The following is a 13,866-nucleotide window of genomic DNA, read 5'->3' on the forward strand; positions in this document are numbered from 1 at the left end:
AAAATAATTTATTTCGTTGCATTTTGATAGAAATCCCTGTTTATTAATTTATTGTTAATTCAAATATTCCAATACAACGCCAGTTTTCCTTTAGAACATTTTACAACGCAATTTGACTAGTTCCCCTTTCATACTTCAATTCACTGAGAAGTAGCGCCCTCTACTGGGAGATAGTAAGAATTGCACGCCAGACGTGCATTTCTAAGAAGATTAGAAAAATAACTTATAGAAATAAATATATATTTTTTTTAATTTGAGTCGATATAACACGTTATGAAATACGTGAATGAGCTTTTAAGTACATTATACTTGCCCTGACGTTTATATTTATATTTTTGATTCATAATTGAGCTTCTTTATTTCGAAAAAAAACAAAAAATTACATATTTGATTCTGTCACATAAAACTGCATTTTATTAACTGTGTCTTTTAAAAAACATTTTTAACAGTTAATATTATTGAACTATACAAAATATGTATTTCTTTTGTGCTGACATTTTTAAATATTGTTTAGCCACTTCGCTGGTTTAATGAGCGTATTTGGTTTAAAACAAACGGAAAAAAAACCGAAAACAAAGCGTGTTTTTTGCTTAGTAATCTGATAATATGTTTCATATAAACCGATGACCAAGACAAAAAAAATGAGGAAATAAAAAAAATCAAACATATATTTTTTTCATTCATCCTCTCACTGTTTAAAAATGAATTCTTAAATGCAATAATATTTTTTTAGGATCCTTGTCCTGGACTGAAGCAGTTCTTTCAACACCATCAGGTCGGACATCCTGAGGGACAAGCTGGAGCTTGAACTAAAATTTCCCCTTGTGGGTCTAAATCTAAAGTGTCCATTATCTTATTCAGATAAGTTTTATAATTAAAAAGGTAGTTGAGATTTCCTAGAATTAAATGTTGTATATAATTATCTATAATTCCTGTATTCAGGTTAGGTTAGGTAATGTTAGGTAGAACTTTATTGTTTTGTTTTTTTTCCTATTAGACACAGCAATACAGCAATTATTCATAAAATATAAATAAAAATAAGAACAAAGAGAAATAAAGAGAAAGAACAAGATGGTACAATCTAAATCTAAAGATTAAGATTAAGATTAAGAAGAATTAAGACTTAAATTATATGTATTTAATTGTTTTATTCTGTACCATGATTGACATATACATTCCTGTGTTGTGATCTTTCAATTAACGTTAGCTGTTCTGCCTTGTTGGTGAACTTTTTCTCCACGCCAGCAGGGGGCAGTGCACGCACGCCATGAGAAACGACCAGCCTCGTTTGTTGTGAGACGAAGTGTGCGTCAAGGCCAGGAAAGTTGTGTTTACGTGCTGACCCAGAAATAAAACCATGTCCGAGAGGTCTGGGTTCTACTGAAACGAAACAGAGAACCGACCATCTCTCGCGAGAGTCTGGTGGAAGAAGTCGACCCGCGGGTCTGTCTCTCTACGAACGAGGACATGAACGAGGACTTCAACAGAGCTCCCGGGTCCGGGAGATCCCGCCTCTTCCCCGGAGAACCCAGTTACGATGGAGCCGCCGGGGACGCCGATGCCCGAACCTTCAGCCAAAGACAGCCGCTCAGACAACCCAAGAGCTCGCCGTCCTTCGCGGACTTCAGCCCGGACTCGGGTGAGATGCTACAGCAGCTAGCATGCTAACAGAAACTGAAAGCTCATCTTCGTTTCTCAGGAAATTGTGAAAGAAAAGATGGTTTTAAACCAACAACCCTGACGTCGAGCCGTCAGTCGAATGTTGGTCGACGCAGCCGGTTTTTGTTTCACGTGCAGATTTGTTCTAAATAAAACCTCCACTCATGTGTCACATTGTTGCTACAGCAACTACTAATAATACGACAGGCTAAAGTTAGACTGTTTTTCATTCAACCTTCGACATATTTACTCTCTTTCCTTCAACCATGTGACCTCTGGAGACCAAATGACAACTATATACCTTTGTATGCTACTTATTCAACACTCACTGAAGAGTGGCGAGATGTCCCCCTGCCAGAGAGGAGTTTTCATTTGCCTAACAATGATTCAGGTTTAAAGGCTGCTGTGACTTTTCCCAAAAGTATAATATACTGTTGTAACTGTTGCACTTCAGGTATGTCTGCCACAAAAAACAGTGGCATGTGTGGCACCAACATTATCATGTACAGCACTGCTAACAGTGGCATGTGTGGCACCAACATTAGCATGTACAGCACTGCTAACAGTGGCATGTGTGGCACCAACATTATCATGTACAGCACTGCTAACAGTGGCATGTGTGGCACCAACATTAGCATGTACAGCACTGCTAACAGTGGCATGTGTGGCACCAACATTAGCATGTACAGCACTGTTAACAGTGGCATGTGTGGCACCAACATTATCATGTACAGCACTGCTAACAGTGGCATGTGTGGCACCAACATTATCATGTACAGCACTGCTAACAGTGGCATGTGTGGCACCAACATTAGCATGTACAGCACTGCTAACAGTGGCATGTGTGGCACCAACATTAGCATGTACAGCACTGTTAACAGTGGCATGTGTGGCACCAACATTATCATGTACAGCACTGCTAACAGTGGCATGTGTGGCACCAACATTAGCATGTACAGCACTGCTAACAGTGGCATGTGTGGCACCAACATTATCATGTACAGCACTGCTAACAGTGGCATGTGTGGCACCAACATTAGCATGTACAGCACTGCTAACAGTGGCATGTGTGGCACCAACATTAGCATGTACAGCACTGTTAACAGTGGCATGTGTGGCACCAACATTATCATGTACAGCACTGCTAACAGTGGCATGTGTGGCACCAACATTATCATGTACAGCACTGCTAACAGTGGCATGTGTGGCACCAACATTGGGAGGTACAGCACTGCTAACAGTGGCATGTGTGGCACCAACATTGGGAGGTACAGCATTACTAACAGTGGCATGTGTGGCACCAACATTGGGATGTACAGCACTGCTAACAGTGGCATGTGTGGCACCAACATCGGCATGTACAGCATTACTAACAGTGGCATGTGTGGCACCAACATTGGGATGTACAGCACTGCTAACAGTGGCATGTGTGGCACCAACATTGGGAGGTACAGCACTGCTAACAGTGGCATGTGTGGCACCAACATTGGGAGGTACAGCACTGCTAACAGTGGCATGTGTGGCACCAACATTGGGAGGTACAGCACTGCTAACAGTGGCATGTGTGGCACCAACATTGGCATGTACAGCACTACTAACAGTGGAATGTGTGGCACCAACATTGGGAGGTACAGCACTGCTAACAGTGGCATGTGTGGCACCAACATTGGGAGGTACAGCATTACTAACAGTGGCATGTGTGGCACCAACATTGGGATGTACAGCACTGCTAACAGTGGCATGTGTGGCACCAACATCGGCATGTACAGCATTACTAACAGTGGCATGTGTGGCACCAACATTGGGATGTACAGCACTGCTAACAGTGGCATGTGTGGCACCAACATTGGGAGGTACAGCACTGCTAACAGTGGCATGTGTGGCACCAACATTATCATGTACAGCACTGCTAACAGTGGCATGTGTGGCACCAACATTGGGAGGTACAGCACTGCTAACAGTGGCATGTGTGGCACCAACATCGGCATGTACAGCATTACTAACAGTGGCATGTGTGGCACCAACATTGGGAGGTACAGCACTGCTAACAGTGGCATGTGTGGCACCAACATTGGGAGGTACAGCACTGCTAACAGTGGCATGTGTGGCACCAACATTGGCATGTACAGCACTACTAACAGTGGCATGTGTGGCACCAACATTGGGATTTACAGCACTGCTAACAGTGGCATGTGTGGCACCAACATTGGCATATACAGCACTACTAACAGTTGCATGTGTGGCACCAACATTGGCATATACAGCACTACTAACAGTGGCATGTGTGGCACCAACATTGCCATGTACAGCACTGCTAACAGTGGCATGTGTGGCACCAACACTGACTTGTGTAGCATTACTAACAGTGGCATGTGTGGCACCAACATTGGCACATACAGCACTGTTAACAGTGGCTTGTGTGGCACCAACATTACCATGTACAGCACTGCTAACAGTGGCACTAAACACATTAGCATGTGTGGCATGTTTTGTGCGGCACTTATCGTGGTATGGGTAGTTTCACGTTGCTGGTAACTGTTACTGAGACACAGGGTTCCATTTTCAAGGTGCTCTCTGCCTAGTGATGGTTCAGATGAAGTCATGTGTGCCGCAGAAACACTTCGTACGTGTTTGTTTGTTGTTTGCAATTAATTTCTCGCTGGCATTTTAGCCACAATTGTGATACTCTTTAGATACTAGAAATGTGGAGTTTAATGTCTCTCGTCGTCTTGTTTCAGAGAGTCGGCGACACTACAGTCCTCCACAAAGCGCGAACGCGTCTTTAACCTTCAACAAAAGCAACCATCAGGACTCAGTGCTCAAGTCTTCGAACCTCTCGGCCAGCGCCCCGGAGTTCGTCCCGGCAGCCGTGAACCAATACTACGTGAGGAAACCAATAGATGGATAAATACATGTGACGAGAATCTCCCTCCTCATCTTCTCCTCCTCTTCACATGTGACCCAGGATCCGAGTTACGACGAGGACTACGAGGACGGCTACAGTGAACCCGCCACACTGGCCGACACGGTCACGTGCTTCATGGACCAGCTCAGCTCCTCTCCGGGTACCTTCGACTCCGACGTGGAGTACATGGTGGAGACGCTGAACGCCTGGGTCACCGGAGAGGTTCTGCTGAAGGAGCTGGTGGAGCTGATCTACACGCAGGTGAGGCCTGACCTTCACGCTGACCAGAGCGGTGGTCTGACGGATGTTCTTGTTGCAGTCCACCGCTCTGGCCAACTTCGCCTACACGGGGGCTCGGCTCTGCAACTACCTGTCCCACCACCTCACCGTCAGTCCCCCGGGAGGGAACTTCAGGCAGCTTCTCCTGCAGAGGTAAGTCCTGAAGACTAGTTTGAAGATGGTTCCGAGTCGTGACCTTGAGTTTTTAACCCTCAGATGTCGGCTGGAGTACGAACACAGGAACACCGCCGTCCGAGGAGACGCAGAGACTCAGAAGAAGTTTCACTCCTACGTGTTGTTCTTAGGGGAACTCTACCTTCACCTGGAGGTAAGAACCTCAAGAAGTGGACTGTACAGTATATGGTGTTGGCAAGAATACTAACGTATCACTACACAGGAGAAAAAAATATATAAAAGGATGTATTATGATAGTGTAGTAACATGGATATATTTGTAGTATTGTCAAGTACTTGACTCTGGTGTTTCAGAATTTATTTTGACTTAATCTTATAAAATTAGTATTTAAAAAGGTTTGTTCAGGAACCGGTATTGGGATCAGTACTGGTGTTTATACTCGGCCCTAACTATATATTGCGATCTCGTGATACAGTAGGAACGAGTATATGTTTGTAGTATTGTCGAGTATTTTACTTTGGTGTTGCAGATTTTACAGACCACATGATTCTTGGCTTCAAAAGCTGCTGGAGTCCACTGTATCCTCTCGTCCTCAGTCATCGCGGGATTTTATTGTTGTTTTAGTTGCGGAGGGAGTAATGACTGCTGCCATCTAGCGGCCATAAGTTTAATTGCAACACAAATATGAAAAAATGCTTTGAATATTTTTGTGTGAATTAAAAAAAAAAAAACTGATTTATTTTATTTAAAAAACATTTAAGTGAAATATAAACCGTAAAATACCTATGTTAAAAATGAAATATGATTTGACAGCCAAAAGAATAATAAAATATCAATACAGTGCTTTTGAATATCGATGCAGTATTGCAAAAAAAAGGATGTTGCAATATATCGGTGTATCGATAATTACTTGCACACCAAGAACAGATGGTGTTGTACTTTTGAATTTTAAATTGCAGTTTGCTCACAACCTTTTAAATAACATCTACCCCTCCTTCAGAGTGAGTGTGTATTGAGAAGAAGGCGTTGGTGTCGGTCGTGAGTAAAGGAAAAAACATCTGAAGAAGAGATCATGAAGAAACTTGAACTTGTTGAGATGCTCTTATAGACGAGATGTGTTCATGACTCTTTGATGCTGCAGGTGAGGATTCAGAAAGGACCTCCTGAACGAGCTGCCATCCTCCTGCTGGCTCTGAAGGATCTGCTGGACAGTCTCCTCTCCACCCCCACCGATAGAAACCTCATCTGTGCCGTCAAGCTGCTCAAGGTGACACCAACGGATTTAGATTCTCCTTCGATTTACGTCAGATTTTTCCCTTTTGATTCTTCTTCTCTTGAACATCTTGATCACGGAAATACTTCTGATCTCATGTGAACTTCTGTCTTGACACAAACAAACGTTTCTTCACCTGCAGCTGACGGGTTGTGTTCTGGAGGACGCCTGGAGAGACAAGGGACAACCTCACATGGACAACCTGACCCAGAAGTTAAAGACTCTCCTGCTGGACGCCGACTGCAGCAGGTTCGTGCTCCCGGTTACATTCTTATATAGAGCCTGTTGTTAGGGGCCGTCAAGCAAAAATAAGGGAGCTCAAAAATGTAAAATCCAGCTTGATATGGTAAATTAAATGATTATTTTAATTAAAACCAATCTTCAAATATATATGTTTTCCAAATACTTAAATGAATAATTACTTAAATACTTTTTGAGGGAGAACAGATACAATAATGACAAAAGTCCTAAAACAAAAATCCTATTGCCATAGTTTACCCTTGTGTTTTCTCAATGTCAAGGTGACCCAGAGGCCTGAAAACAAATGTGTTTGTGGTATCCCTTGTGTTTTCTCAGGGTCAAGGTGACCCAGAGGCCTGAAAACAAATGTGTTTGTGGTATCCCTTGTTTTTCTCAGTGTCAAGTTGACCCAGAGGCCTGAAAACAAATGTGTTTGTGGTATCCCTTGCTTTTCTCAGGGTCACGGTGACCCAGAGGCCTTAAAACAAGTGTGTTTGTGGTATCCCGTGTGTTATCTCAGGGTCAAGGTGAATGATCTCCCTGACTTCCATAAATACATATGTAGGGTCATGGTGACCCAGAGGCCTTAAAACAAATGTGTTTGTGGTATCCCGTGTGTTATCTCAGGGTCAAGGTGAACGATCTCCCTGACTTCCATAAATACATATGTAGGGTCATGGTGACCCAGAGGCCTTAAAACAATTGTGTTTGTGGTATCCCTTGTGTTCTCTCTGGGTCAAGGTGAACGATCTTCCTGACTTCCATAAATACATATGTAGTGGTGGAGGTCGTTGACCTTGACCCAGAGACAACACAAGGGTTAAAAACTAGATATTAGGGGTGTTTGGAAATATCGCAGCGGCAATATATATCTTTTTTTTTCACAATACTGTGTTTATATTCAGCACAGTTTTCTTTTTAAAAAGGAAAATAAATGTTTGTTTTTTTTTCTATAGTGCTTTTATGGTTTATAATTCAATAAAGTGTGTTTAAAATAAAATCGACTTTTAATTCACAATTAACATGCAAAAAATGTAAACTGTTTGTTTATTCTAGTGTTGAAATTAAACTTCCGGGCACTAGATGGCAGCAGTCGTTAAGCCTTCGGGTGCTAAAGAAAGTCGTGCGAGATAACAGATATGACTAAGGACGAGAGGATACAGTATCATGTGGTCACCAGAGTGAATTACACGACAATACTACAAATATATCCTTGCATTACTTTATACTGTATCATTGTCTCTGTATCGTGATACGTATTGTATCGCCATATTCTTGTCAATACACACCCCTAGCAGAAATATATAATATAAACATACCATTAAAAATAAAATTGTTAGTTTCTACATGATCTTTGACCTCACGAAGGCCAGTACTTACCATCAAATGGCCCAGGTTTGTCCCACCTCTACCTCAACCTAGCAGCTTTCCCAGTGGTCATAATGTTTTGGCTCATCCTCAGGGACGTGCGACAGATGCTCCTGAAGGTGGTGGAGCTCAGGTCCAGCGACTGGGGTCGCGTCTGCGCCGCCACCGCTAGCAAAGCCACGCCGGACAACGACCCAAACTACTTCATGGTGAGTGAAGACGCTCCAGTGACACCGACCTCAAGTTGACCCTGTTCTTCGCCCCCTAGAACGAACCCACCTTCTACACCGAGGACGGAACCCCCTTCACCGCCGCAGACCCAGGTGATGAAGGAGACCTTTATTGTGAAGGAGTGAAGACGATGTTCGCTGACTTGTGTTGTGTACAGAATATGCGGAGAAGTACCAGGAGCTGCTGGACAGACAAGACTACTTTGACGAGACTCTTTCTGAAAATGGAACTGGATCTTTGTAAGTACATGGAAGTAGAACGTGTGTCGTTGAAGGTAGAATGATATTTTCCTGCTCAAGATCTTCTTCACGCCTGAATAAGGAAAATAAATAACATGTTTTAAAGATAAAAATTCAACGTTTTAGTCACCTGTGGAAAAGTACTGTATTGTCTAGAGGTGTGTATCGGCAAGAATCTCACGATACGATAATATCCTGATACAATATATTGCAATATATTACAACTAGCTTGCAAATGTTCACGGTATTTCTTAATTTTTTTTGTTGCAATCAAACTTCCGGCCACTAGATGGGAGCGGTCGTAACGTCCTGCGCAGCTGATAGAACAATTCAATCTTAAGAAGCGCTTTTGGATTTAACAGCATGTCCAGTGTTTTCAAAATCAAGAAATCTTGACTGAGGACGAGAGGATACAGTGACTCCAGCAGCTTTTAAAGCTGATGTTTGGACATATTTTGGTTTGAAAACAAATGAAAGCAGTTACGACTTCATCAAGAGTCATGTGGTCTGTAAATACTACAACACCAGAGTCAAGTACTCAACAATACTACAAATATATGCTAAATAAATGTTATCATTAAATTATTGTATTTTCATTCATTAGGGCTTAATATATATCTTGATGATCTCCGTGTTTGTTCCCGTTCAACAAACTCAATCAAGTTCCTTAATTTTTTGTGTATTGACTAGGATCTGGCTACACGATACGTATCGCCATACAATATATATTGATACTGTAGTAACAAGGATATATTTGTAGTATTGTCCAGTACTTGACTCTGGTGTTGTAGTATTTACAGACCACATGACTCTTGACGAAGTCGTAACTGCTTTCATTTGTTTTCAAACCAAAATATGTCCAAACATCAGCTTTAAAAGCTGCTGGAGTCACTGTATCCTCTAGTCCTCAGTCACTGCCGGGTACTAGCTGTATTTCATTGTTCATTTAGCTGAAGAGGAAATGACTGCTTCCATCTAGTGGCCGGGAGTTTAATTGCAACACAAAAGCTGTGATTATTTGCATGTAAATTGTAAATAAAAAATTTAATAATCGTGTTTTTATACACACTTTATTGACATTTAGTCATAAACGAAGTGGTGTGTCCATATTTTCTCGCACCACTTGTTGCCGTGGTTCTATCAGCTGTGGTCATGTGACCCGTCTGAGGCGTGGGCCTCTGAGTCCAGAGAATGTGTCGATGTCAGCAGCAGCTCTTTTGTGTCTTCCTCACGTTCCACGCACTCACCTCAGGACTCGCTGTGTTCAGGTACGACTTCGAGGACGACATGGACCCAGAGATCGAAGAAGCTTTCGAGAGCTTCTGTTTAGAAGCCGAGCAGAAACGAAAGCAGTGATGAGTCCAAAAGAAGACGACGAGGTCCGGAGTTCTGAACCGACCTCGCATCTGTTCCTATAGTTGCACAATTGACACTTTTTGGTTGAGTAGGGTTGCAACAGAGTAGCTGTTCTGACGTGTGTTCTCTCTTCGTGCAGGGAGCTGTTCTTAGTTGGGTTTTAATTTCCAGTGGAGGTTTGAGGTTTGCTGTGAATGTTTCTGCTGTGACAACATCCCACTCTGATTCTTCTTTTTACTCTTTATATAGCAGAAGTTTATTTCAGAGATTCATTAAGTGACTGGACGACTGTGGACAGGAAGTTGTTTTATAGCCTGTACATATTATACATAACATTGTTTGCCTGCAATAAATGCTTTATAATGTGTGTATATTCTTTTATTACGAGTAGCATTTTAAACACTTAATTTTCTCACAAGTTGACAGTGAACCTTGTTTATTGTTTTACTTTCTGACCCTGAACCAATTTCATGTGATACATGACGCTCAAAAATCTGTCAAGATATTAATAGACTTGTATTTCTCCACAATGTTTATTAGTGTTACTCCTGTAGTCTCTTTAGTATTACTCCATGAGACTTTGTAGTATTACTCCACAAGCTCCTTAAAAGTATTACTCCGGTAGCCTCTTTTAATTTGGTAGGCTCTGTATTATTACTTTGGTAGGCCCTGTAGTATTATTTCGATAGGCTCTGTAATATTACTCTGGTAGGCCCTGTAGTATTTCTCCGGTAGGCTCTGTAATACTACTCTGGTAGGCCCTGTAGTATTTCTCCGGTAGGCTCTGTAGTATTACACCAGTAAGACCTGTAATATTACACCGCTACGTTCTATATTATTACACTGGTAAGCCTTGTAGTATACCTCTGATAAGCCCTGTAGTATTACTCTGGTAGGCTCTGTAGTATTTCTCTGGTAGGCTCTGTAGTATTACTCTGGTAAGACCTGTAATATTACTGTGGTATGCTTTGTAGTATTACTCCGATAGGCTCTGTAGTATTACACCAGTAAGACCTGTAGTATTACACCGCTACGTTCTATATTATTACTCTGGTAGGCTTTCTAGTATTACTCCACTAGGATTTGTAGTATTACTTCAGTAGGCACTGTAGTCTGTATTATTACTCCTGGAGTTAAACTACAAAACTGCACCGTATAATATTAATTTTTACCAAGAACATCATACATTCTACATATAATTTTCGTCTCACTTATTTATAACATTTACATTTTTTAAATACACATTTAATTATTTTCTATTTTGAAACTAAGCCCCTGATACACACTGTAGGGATGTGTTTGAAATAATAATAATAATAAACTTTTCAAAACATTTGAACAAGAACATGCAAGTTGCAATCTTCAGAAATGTTTCTGAATGTGTTTCTACTGTTCTTTTAATTATTATATATTTTTTGTTCGCAGCCAATCCTGGTCATAATGTGACAAATCGTGTTAAGAGATCAAACCGCGACATCTGGTGGTCATTCACATTACTACAGATTCCTGAATCTCACTGAGAATAAAAGTTTCTTAGTTTATCAGAACAAGAAACGTTTGTTCTCGGTGTTGTAAACACAACATTGTCTTTTTTTTGTGGTGTCAGTAGAGAATAAACGAATAAAATAACATCACGCTGACAATAGTTAATAGTAAAATGTTGATCGATTATTAATGTCTGATCGAAATAGCAGACTTGTTACAACATTATCGGATCTGTTTTCATGTCTTGGTTGACTTGTGCTTGATTTAAAAAAAAAAGTTTAATTCTGGATATTAAAAACAATTTATTTAATCTTATTTTAAAGTTTATTTAACACTTGATGATGTCATCAGTCTCAGGACTGTCTGGCACAAACCAGCTGAGGGAACACCTCGGCCTCGGATTCTGATTGGTCAGCACATGAGTGACAAAGAAGGATTTAAGCCACAATTGAATCAACCCTGACGTGTGTGTGTGCGTGTGTGTGTGTTTTCTGCTTGTGGTGTAAATCATTAGCACTTTTATTGCTCGGTTCAACTCCCTCTTCACCGAACACTGTGAGGTCAGTCATGGAGACACAGAAGTGAGCGACTCACAGAATCACTCGAGGATGAATCACGACTCACGTAGAAAAGTCGCTGAGTGTCCGGAAAAAAAAAGGTTTTTCTTCAAGGCCACACAAAACTTGTTGTCACCACAGCTGACTCACTCTTTTGTGTGTCTGCACAGAAGTGTGTTGTTTACACAGTTGTGTTTCACTGCTGAACACACGCCAACATCTTTCTTCATTCACGTAAAAGTTTAAACTAAATTGTTTAATTCTATATTTATCACAAATTTCACATCTGTGTGACTGGTTTATACTCCAGGTACTCCAGTCAATCTAAGGGCCACAATAAGACAATTATAAACTTCACTTAAGAAACATCTTAAGACCTTTTTATTTGTTCAGGTTTTTCCTTCATTTTCTGGATCAGTGTTATCTTGACCTTTTAAGTATATATTTTATTAAGTATTGTTTTGATTGTTTAAGCGCTTTGTGACCCTGGTCTTGAAAAGCGCTCTACAAATATAAATGACTTACTTACTTACTTACTTATTGTTTAATCTCATTCGTTTTTCATCTATAACAACTTCTGAACAGCTGATGTCTGCCGCAAAAATAGACCAATGTATGTTGGATATTTTGCGTCTCCTCTCGAGCACGGCCACTAAAAGCAACCTGGTGTAAAACAAAACAAAAAAATAGAAATAAAGAATCGCTGTTGTAGTCCAGTTAGTCACCAGTGGATGGCAGTGTAACTCATCGACATTATTACGACTAGTGCTCTACGAGATTCTTCACAAAACCGTTATTGAAAGTCCAACGTTCACGACAAAATGGCCGACGTCTCTGCATCATGTTTGTGATCATTTGCAACCAAATTTTCCCGCTCAGACCACTAATCTAGCCCGCCTCCTCTGTTATCCTACTCGTGGCGCTGACAAAAATACAATTGCCTTTTTCATTTTTTTCTGCGATCAATAATTCTAAATAAATGATTTCGCTCTTATTGAGTTAGCGCTGGTCGCTACATTAGCATGAGCACACATTTTTGTCTTTATCTCTAAAAACTAACAGAGTTTCAGAAAATAATCCCAATTCTTGGTCGACACAAGGGTCAGTAGAAAATGAGTGAAATATGTCGACAATATGTAAGAAGTTTTTATTTTAGAATATTTAATGGTTAATAAATAAGTGAACAACATCAGTTTGAGACCCGGCTGATGTTTTCCTTTCCTTTTTTACTTTTTACCGAGTTAGTTCATGAAAAAACAAACTAAAAATCCTCATTTGATCATCTTAGAATGAGACGAATTAAACGTACGAACGCTACGACATTCATCTGACGGATTGTGGGAAACGTCACGTCCTATTTTTGTATTCCAGGGACGATTTTGTCGTCCATCAGCGTCTGGTCACAGTCCAGTGTGTCAGATCCCACATTCCTGGTTCACAACAAAGACCCTCTGTTAGGGGTCTGTACTCTCTGTGCACCCCAGGTCAGATGATGTCATCAGGACCTCATGTCCCGGACTTCCTTGGAAGATTCTCCACCAGATTGAAACGCGATTGAAGTTTGAGAATATTTAATACTATATACATGTGTTTTTTTTTTATGAAGACTAAAAAATAATAAATGCGTTTTAATATGTTAGAGAATAACACAATAACTATTGTATCAAAAATAACGGAAACAGTTAAGGTGAGGAACTAAAATAAATAAATGCGAAATAACATTTTCTAAAAAAATACCATTAGAAGATAATCTTTGACACATTTATCGTGAATGTTGTTGCTATTTTTAGAACATGCAGTCATTTACTTCATTATTGTAAAAATAGTTTACATTTATTTAGCTTTGAACGCATGAGCTAACCAAGCTAGCCGCCCAATAACGTCCTTTAGATCAAGTGTGTCAATCATTCTCTTGTTGATCAGTTTTTTCCCTAGAATAATATTGAAATATTTGCTTTTGGTTCGGCCCTTTTTTTTCCCCACATTTCCGTTTATTTATAATTTGATTATGTACATTATTATGTACATTTCAGTATACTATTAAAACTCATTTTTATTTAACTTTAGTCTTCATCAAAATGTATTTACCTATGAATTATATGTTATCAACACATGGACACACAATTTGCTAAACTTTAT

General features: G+C 40.4%; 1 protein-coding gene across 1 annotated transcript; it reads left to right on the top strand.

Annotated features, from left to right (window-relative positions):
• The first annotated feature begins 1,289 nt into the window (after window positions 1–1,289).
• paip1 (poly(A) binding protein interacting protein 1) lies at window positions 1,290–10,052 on the top strand. The gene is made up of 11 exons (XM_087788040.1): window positions 1,290–1,639; window positions 4,398–4,543; window positions 4,625–4,825; window positions 4,884–4,996; window positions 5,060–5,171; window positions 6,120–6,245; window positions 6,394–6,500; window positions 7,954–8,068; window positions 8,128–8,182; window positions 8,248–8,329; window positions 9,598–10,052. The coding sequence occupies exons 1-11, from the start codon at window positions 1,468–1,470 to the stop codon at window positions 9,683–9,685; spliced, it is 1,317 nt and encodes a 438-aa protein (XP_087644166.1). The 5' UTR covers window positions 1,290–1,467; the 3' UTR covers window positions 9,686–10,052.
• Window positions 10,053–13,866: the final 3,814 nt, after the last annotated feature.

This window comes from Callionymus lyra, chromosome 1 (assembly GCF_982586985.1).
Source record: "Callionymus lyra chromosome 1, fCalLyr1.hap1.1, whole genome shotgun sequence".
NCBI classification, from domain to species: domain Eukaryota; kingdom Metazoa; phylum Chordata; class Actinopteri; order Syngnathiformes; family Callionymidae; genus Callionymus; species Callionymus lyra.

Bases quoted from the DNA above. Each gene is read 5' to 3' on its own strand.
- paip1 (XM_087788040.1), top strand. From the start codon at position 1,468: ATGAACGAGGACTTCAACAGAGCTCCCGGGTCCGGGAGATCCCGCCTC. The intron at 1,640-4,397 runs GTGAGATGCTAC...GTCTTGTTTCAG, and splicing joins GGACTTCAGCCCGGACTCGG to AGAGTCGGCGACACTACAGT. The intron at 4,544-4,624 runs GTGAGGAAACCA...CATGTGACCCAG, and splicing joins CAGCCGTGAACCAATACTAC to GATCCGAGTTACGACGAGGA.